We start from the raw sequence: 8,117 nt of genomic DNA, 5'->3' as shown, positions 1-8,117 counted from the left end.
CGAAAAGGTCAGTTTTTCATTCCAATCCCAAAGAAAGGCAATGCCAAAGAATGCTCAAACTACTGCACAATTGCACTCATCTCACACGCTAGTAAAGTAATGCTCAAAATTCTCCAAGCCAGGCTTTAGCAATACGTGAACCGTGAACTTCCGGATGTTCAAGCTGGATTTAGAAAAGGCAGAGGACCAGAGATCAAATTGCCAACATCCGCTGGATTATGGAAAAAGGAAGAGAGTTCCAGAAAAACATCTAATTCTGCTTTATTGACTATGCCAAAGCCTTTGACTGTGTGATCACAATAAACTGTGGAAAATTCTGAAAGAGATGGGAATACCAGACCACCTGACCTGCCTCTTGAGAAACCTGTATGCAGGTCAGGAAGCAACAGTTAGAAGTGGACATGGAACAACAGACAGGTTGCAAATAGGAAAAGGAGGCTGTATAATGTCACCCTGCTTATTTAACTTATATGCAGAGTACATCATGAGAAACGCTGGGCTGGAAGAAGCACAAGCTGGAATCAAGATTGCCAGGAGAAATATCAATAACCTCGGATATGCAGATGACACCACCCTTATGGCAGAAAGTGAAGAGGAACTAAAAAGCCTCTTGATGAACGTGAAAGAGGAGAGTGAAAAATTTGGCTTAAAGCTCAACATTCAGAAAATGAAGATCATGGCATCTGGTCCCATCACTTCATAGGAAATAGATGGGGAAACAGTGGAAACAGTGTCAGACTTTTTTTGGGGGGGTGCTCCAAAATCACTGCAGATGGTGATTGCAGCCATGAAATTAAAATATGCTTACTCCTTGGAAGGAAAGTTATGACCAACCTAGATAGCATATTCAAAAGCAGAGACATTACTTTGCCAACAAAGGTCCGTCTAGTCAAGGCCATGGTTTTTCCAGTGGTTATGTATGGGTGTGAGAGTTGGACTGTGAAAAAAGCTGAGTGCTGAAGAATTGATGCTTTTGAACTCTTCATATAAATAAGTCAATAAATATTTTTCAATAGGACCAAATAACTCAAAAATCATTTCTCACTAAAGATTAAAACATTTAAGATTTCAAACTGATTCTTTTCCCCAAAGAGGGAGAAAGAGGTCCTAGTGTACCTTTAGAAAAAAGAAAGCAAGGTGTCTGTTTTGAAATTCAGGGCAAGACAACAAATGAAATGATGGTTCATGCTCAAGTGACTATAAAAAAGGGATGAAGAACATACATGAGTTACACTACTTTAAGGATTATTCATTCACAAGTCTTTACAAATAACACAGGTGAAGTCTCCCAGAGGCAAGTCATTGTAATAGAAAGGTGTACATGATTTCATGCACATTAACTAGCAGATTATGGTTCACTGTCTGATAGAACTTGAGCCTGGCTTAGAAAACCTGATGGTATATAATAGACTTTATCATTCTCGTATCAATGACACAGCATTTGTAAGTTCAGTTCATTTCCTTCTTTATAACCTACTTGTCTTGATTGGATCTGTAAACTCTTAATATACAATCAAAGAACAAAGCAAGACAGGCAGACCAGAGAAAGGAAAAGCTCTAGCTAGCCAAATTAGGCTCTGTCAAGCTCTCCTTATGAAATACTAATTTGTATACTTCTACTTCTCATGTATGCCAAGTTTGTTTTTGCCTTCTGGGGCTTTACCTTCACTGTTCCGTCCATTTCTGGTTTCTTTTCATCCTTCAGGTCTTATAGAGGCCTTCCCAGATGACACTTTCCAAAGTGGTGCCCCCAAGCAGCTCTTTGATTCCTCAGCCCATCATCCCGTATATTTCCCTATCACCATCAGAAGTTTCCTCCTTTTCTGTCCATCATCGTTAAGATGAGAACTTAAGTGTAAAGTGGAAACTTCTTTATTTTGCTATTATACCCAAGAATCAATATATATTTGCTGAATGAATTAATTAGCAGAAAAGAAGAAAATGATTAGGAAGACTGCCAATGACTAACTGGAGAATCCAGGATGGAAGTCATGGGAAGCCTGTGTGTCAAGTTCCATGGTTACCTCTTGTAAAGAAAAGGAAGGGAAAATTAAGAGATAAGTTGAATAAACAAAAGGAATAGGAGTCTAACAGAAAGGAAGGAACACCTTATTTTAACTCTAAGGTACTGTTTTAATGTGAAAAGTGTTAGTTGCTCAGTCACATCCAACTTTCTGCAACCCAGGCCCGCCAAGCCCCTCAAGCCCCTCTTTCATTGAGTCACAAAGAGTCAGACATGACTGAGCAACTAACACTTTCAGTTTTCACTGTTGTAATAACTGAGGAAACACAGGCTTGGTAAGGGATTGCTACTTTAAACTACACTGATCTCATCTGGCCAATACCTGGGCTTCCCTGGTAGTGCAGCTGGTAAAGAATCCGCCTGCAACGCAGGAGACCTTGGTTCGATTCCTGGGTCGAGAAGACTCCGTGGAGAAGGGATAGGCTACCCACTCCAGGATTCTTGGGCTTCTCTGGTGGTTCAGATGGTAAAGAATCCAACCCGCAATGAGGAGAGCCTGGTTTGATCCCTGAGTTGGGAACATCGCCTAGAGGAGGGCACGGCAATCCACTCCAGTATTCTTGCTTGGAGAATCCCCATGGACAGAGGAGCCTGGTGGGCTACAGTCCATGGGGCCGTAGAGTCAGACATGACTGAGCGACTAAGCACACCAAGCACAGCATCAGCCAATACTTACTCAACTGCATCAGACTCTCACAACTATCACCATAGCACTCTGCCAATTACAACCCATAAAGCCAGGTTCTGACTTAATTTTCTGGACTCAATCTTCCCTTAACTCTAAGTTCCCAACTGTTTTTTCTCCTGAATAAACACCAGAGCCCTAGTCCTATGGTAGTGAGAATCTACTATTTTGCTATTTGGGGTGGGGGAGGCAGTGGTTTAAGAAACTGGCGACACTAGCACAATAGAACAAACAGTTGATTAAATTATGACTTAAACCGGTACAAAGTTCACTCTAAGGTCCTGGAAGGCAGGGGTAATCTCTTTCATCGTCAACAGTTCAGACATGTGCTCTCAAACCGACTGAATAGAGGACACTTTGTGCTCAGAAATCCTGCATTAGCTCTATCTAAAAAATAGTAATTACAGTAAATAAAGAGAAGATGGATTAATGACAGCTAAGGAGTGATTTCCTTTCTTAATTACATTTAATATATGATGTAGATTTCTATTTCCTCTGAATATTTAATAACAAAATGGCCACTTTACCTAGGTTCCAAAGTATTCCGTAAAAAGGGAACTTTCCAAAAAATGAAGTCTGTGCTGGAATGAATGATAGAAACACAAATTTAGCAAGCACATTAAAATATAAAGAGCTTTACAAGTTAACTTTACAGGATGTGATTTAATTGGCTATTTTGTTGGTAATTTGAAAGGTCAGTATTAATTATATCAATTTAGGGGGAAAGTGTTTTTTCTTTAAAGTATGTATACCAGGCTATCAGTATGAAAGGCAAGGAAAGCCTTACAGCTTTTCACCTTTTGACTGGTAATTTTTTTTTAATTTATTTTAATTGGAGGCTAATTACTTTACAATATTGCAGTGGTTTTTGCCATACATTGACATGAATCAGTCATTGATTGGTAGATGTTTTTACTTGAGAACATAAAGTTTTCAAAATGACATATCTGAGAAATGAGGTTAAAATTTTTAGATAGTTTCCTACATATAGAGTACCTTTTGGAATTAGCTTACTGCGTAACTTAAAATGCACCTGTTTAACAGTTTAAATTTAGAATTAAGGAATTAGTGTCCTAGCATAATTTCAATCTACTCTGTAGTTCATATACTTAAATTGGATATATTTTCATTTTTTAAAATTTATTTTTATTTATTTGGCTGTGCCAGGTCTGATCTTCAATCTTCACTGCAGCGTATGGTAGTTGCGTCACGTGGGATCTAGTTCTCTGACCAGGGTTTGAATCCCAGGCCTCCTGCATTGCAGCCTGGAGTCTTAACCACTGGACCACCAGGGAAGTCCCTTCATTCTTTAACAGGTATATACCCTTTTATAGCAATGTTGTTCGGATTTGAAAATAATGCTTTATACTCCTAAAGGTCAATTAAAATTCAGTAATCAGAGTAGTTGTATACTAACATTAATTATTATGCACTATATTTTAATAGTCATATCACTATACTTAATATTGTTTGGGGGGGTGTTTTCAATTCTAAATACATGCACATAAATAACACGCAAACGTGTCCCATTAGCATTTTTAAAAAATCTTTGGACCATTCCACTTGAAAATGAGTAATCCATTAAATAAAAACAACAAACTTAAAAAAGATATTCCACTTTACTAATAAGCAAAGATATGCAAATTAAAACATTTATGTTTCATCTTTTAAAGAGGCAAAGATGCATCAACAACAGTAAAATTGGTATATATCAACAGTTTACCACAGGAGGAAATTGTACTCAAATACACAACTGTAAGAGTAAAACTGATATAATCTCATTGGAGGGAAATTTAATATGTTTAAAATGTATACACCCTTCCACCAAGCAATTTTACTTGTAAGAAATTATGCTATTTTTAAGGAGATAAAAGCCCAAGTTCACCAAGATATTATTTATAATACAGGAATACTTCCTTTTATTGCGCTTTCCTTTATTGCACTTCGCGGATACTGCATTTTTTATAAATTGAATGTTGGTAGTAACTCTGCGTTATCAGATGATGGCTAGCATGATTTTAACAATGAAACATTTTAAATTAATGTATGTGTTTTTTTAGACATACTATTATTTCACAGTTAACACACTACAGTGTAGTGTAAACATAACTTTTATATGCACTGGAAAATAAAAAAATTCATGTGACTCGTTTTATTGTGATACCCACTTTACTACAGAGGCCTGGAACTGAATCAACAATATCTCCAAGGTATGCCTGTAATGAACAAGAAGAAATCTGCCTAAATGTTCATCCAAAAGAAACTTTTAAACTAGTTATGGTATACAAGGAGGCATTAAAAAGAATATCAAATAGCAGACTTTTTCTACTTGAGTGAAATAAATAGATTACAGGCAAGTATATATGTTATGATTACATTACTGTAGAGAAAACAACAAAAACAGTATGTTGCAGTATAAATTCAGAAGAAAATGAGAAAAGTTAAGACAAACAAGATGTTAAAAATAGGAGTTGTCAATCTACTTTTAACTTTATTTAAAAATTTGTTTGGGGGGAGGAGTAGAAAGACTCTCTGCAAAGAACAATCCCGTAGTACACCAGTTAGTCAGTCAGTTTAGGAATATGAGAAAAAAACTGGGGCAAGATAAACTTGACAGGACTATGAAAGAGTGACTTTTCTCTTCACCTGAAGAGGGGTAAATAATGTCTTCACCCTTCCACATACTACCCCAATGGAAGTGTATATATTCAAAATGCCTGCTTTACCTTCGAGGATATTACTACTGACAAGTTATTACCGCTCTAGGATCCTAGTATTTCAGAGCAAACAGCATTTAATCTTACTTTCAACTGTTCACTGTGTATTTAGGTTATTTCAAATCTAAAACTATGTCATTAAAAAATTCCTGACCACTGGAAATTTTCAACAGATAGTGACAACTATTCCCTGCTTTAAATATAAACTGGAGAAACCATACACAAAATAGAAATATAGTCTTGTGGCACTTCAATTTCATTCCAGTATCTGAACTACAAAAAAATTATAACTAAGTTCACAGTAGCTTTCTTTTATCTTAACACAAGTTACCAGTGTATATATAAGAAGCTGTGAACAACAGAAGCTCTATGATATCCAGATACACAGCTCATGAGAAAAAGTCTTTACAATGCTAGTCAGAGAGCAAAACATCCACTTAGTTTTCAAATTAAATGAGGTGCTCTGCCTTCCATGCCAGCTGCCAAGCAATAGTCTCTTTATGTGTTTCTCATTCATTACTGACTGATATAGCAGTTCTCAACATTTTCATTAGTTCTGTGATCATTCCGTGTTTTTCCCCTAATCTTTCAAATAAATCTGTCCATTTTCTTACTGATAAAAATTAGCAAGCTAATGGCACACAAGTTTCCTTTTAGCGCTTAACTTTTAAAAAATGTTATGCAACTTTATTTTCTAATTTTAATATTTTTTCTAGTGGAATATGTTTCAAAACATTTAAGCAAATCTTATAATAGGTGACCTAGTATCAATGTGCTACTTAGATATACCTAAAATAAACTAAAGTTTATTTTAAACTAAGTTTAAACAAAAAAACTTCCATTTTACTGAATAAATTTCTGAGGATCCCAAAAAGAAATCATTCAAAATGTGATAGTCTAGTGTTTATTTTGTTACGGCAGGTACACTTGAATTTCAAAAATTTAAAACATATAAAAAGTGGTTAGGGACTAACATTTGTATCAACAGTTGATAAATGTCTAAGATTGTTTATTATACAGCAGGGTACAATGGTAGTGCTAACGCCAACAGGGCACTGTGGAAATTAGTCTAAAAATTATTATTAGGCTTTATACAAGCAACATCATTTGCTGCTGTTTTAGAATTTGGGGACACAGTCTGCTTCTAATGCTAAGCAGTCCATGAACACTTTTAATGTTATACAGTGTTATAGTAATTAGTTTGGCAAATGTTTCAAAATAAAGTAGAAATGTATTCATAACATCACAGAAATGCACATCCAGTTTTGTTTTCAATAAGAACCATAATAGGTACAGGTCGAACTCTTCCCTATATGAAATAATTTACACACGATGAATGCTATAATATCACTATCTAAAATAATCACTAAATACAATTATTTTTCAGAAATAAACAAGCAAAGGTTTTTTTTCATTATCAAATATCAAAAACATAGAGAATGTATGTTTTTCAAACAAATGATATTCTAAAATTATTGGAATAATTTCAATGAATTTCGTAAATGTGCGACCTAAATCAACCAAGTATACTGAAGTACAACCATATTAAGAAATTGATGATCAGAAAATACAACCATATGAAATAAATTTATAATCCACAAAACTGTTTTTCAGGTCTTAAGGTCAAACAGTTCCACAGTTTACAGATAAAACAGAGGCAACAAAAATGCGTGCTTGTCTTCAATAAGTAGTTATTTTATGCAGAGGATGTAACACTTTGCTTGTAGACAGCATGGTATGCATTTCTCAGCAAGACATAGGGAAAACAAGATTCCAAAAGATCCATTGTCAGGAATGGGGATTCCTGCACAATCTGAAAAATTCCAAAAATGTATTAATTCAAGTTATTTATAATGGAAACATTTACTGACAATGAGTAAGGAATAATTTTATATTGCTCTTACTGGGAACACATAAATTTTTACTTTTACTTTTAAAGTACTTTACTTTTACTTTAAAATCTGAAATGTAAATGTGCCATAGTGCATGCATTAAAACATTTTAAATCACTACTTCTCAATTAAATCAGTTAATCAACAGGAAATACCAAGCACTTGTATTGCCCTCAACAATATACCATTTATTTAAAATATGGTCCATATCATCAAGTCTAATTGGTAACACAACACTAAGCTAAAAAGCCAAATCAAACCTCAGACCATCTATGATTAAGTGGAAAGCTGTTAAATTCTAGAGTTTTCAAAAGACAAGAAAAATCAATGTAGGCTAAAGTAATCAAAGTCTATCTAAAAAAGGGATCTGAGCTACAAGTACGTGGAATCATTATTAGGCTGCTGTGGAACCACTGTTAAGCTAGACACAGACCTCTGCAGATAAAGGAAAGTATTCTAAGTGAGGAAACAATCACACTACAGAAACAAGCACAGCTGGCTTCATGGCAGTAAAGAGAAGGAACTGACTAGGCACAGAAGGTTGTAAGAAATGTTATTAGATGGGTGACATGGAGTCAGAAAATAGAACATTCAGAAAACTAGGAAGAGATGAAACTAGGAAGACTTGGAAAATATAAAGCCTGAGTGTTTCCCAATAGGTTGAAAAACTATTTATAAAAGAACACTCTACAGGTAATGGTGATTCATTCTGTTGTTTTCTGAGATCCTTACCACATGGCAGTCTTTTCAGCGATTATTAGAAAGTGTGTGGCTTGGGTGGAGTGACTATAAATTGTCAA

At 35.3% G+C, this 8,117-nt stretch overlaps 1 protein-coding gene across 4 annotated transcripts in view; it reads right to left on the bottom strand.

Annotated features, from left to right (window-relative positions):
• Window positions 1–4,308: 4,308 nt before the first annotated feature.
• NCKAP1 (NCK associated protein 1) overlaps window positions 4,309–8,117 on the bottom strand; it is a 105,750-nt gene continuing 101,941 nt past the window's right edge. For all 4 annotated transcript variants that reach the window (XM_070802611.1, XM_070802606.1, XM_070802616.1 and 1 more), the window contains one exon: window positions 4,309–7,238. In XM_070802611.1, the coding sequence (XP_070658712.1) occupies window positions 7,122–7,238 (117 nt within the window). In that variant the 3' untranslated portion in view covers window positions 4,309–7,121. The remainder of the gene's footprint in view (window positions 7,239–8,117) is intronic.

The sequence above is a fragment of the Bos indicus genome, chromosome 2 (assembly GCF_029378745.1).
Source record: "Bos indicus isolate NIAB-ARS_2022 breed Sahiwal x Tharparkar chromosome 2, NIAB-ARS_B.indTharparkar_mat_pri_1.0, whole genome shotgun sequence".
Lineage (NCBI taxonomy): Eukaryota > Metazoa > Chordata > Mammalia > Artiodactyla > Bovidae > Bos > Bos indicus.
The sequence above is the reverse complement of the archived record's forward strand: the minus strand, read 5'-3'. Positions and strand labels throughout refer to the sequence as shown.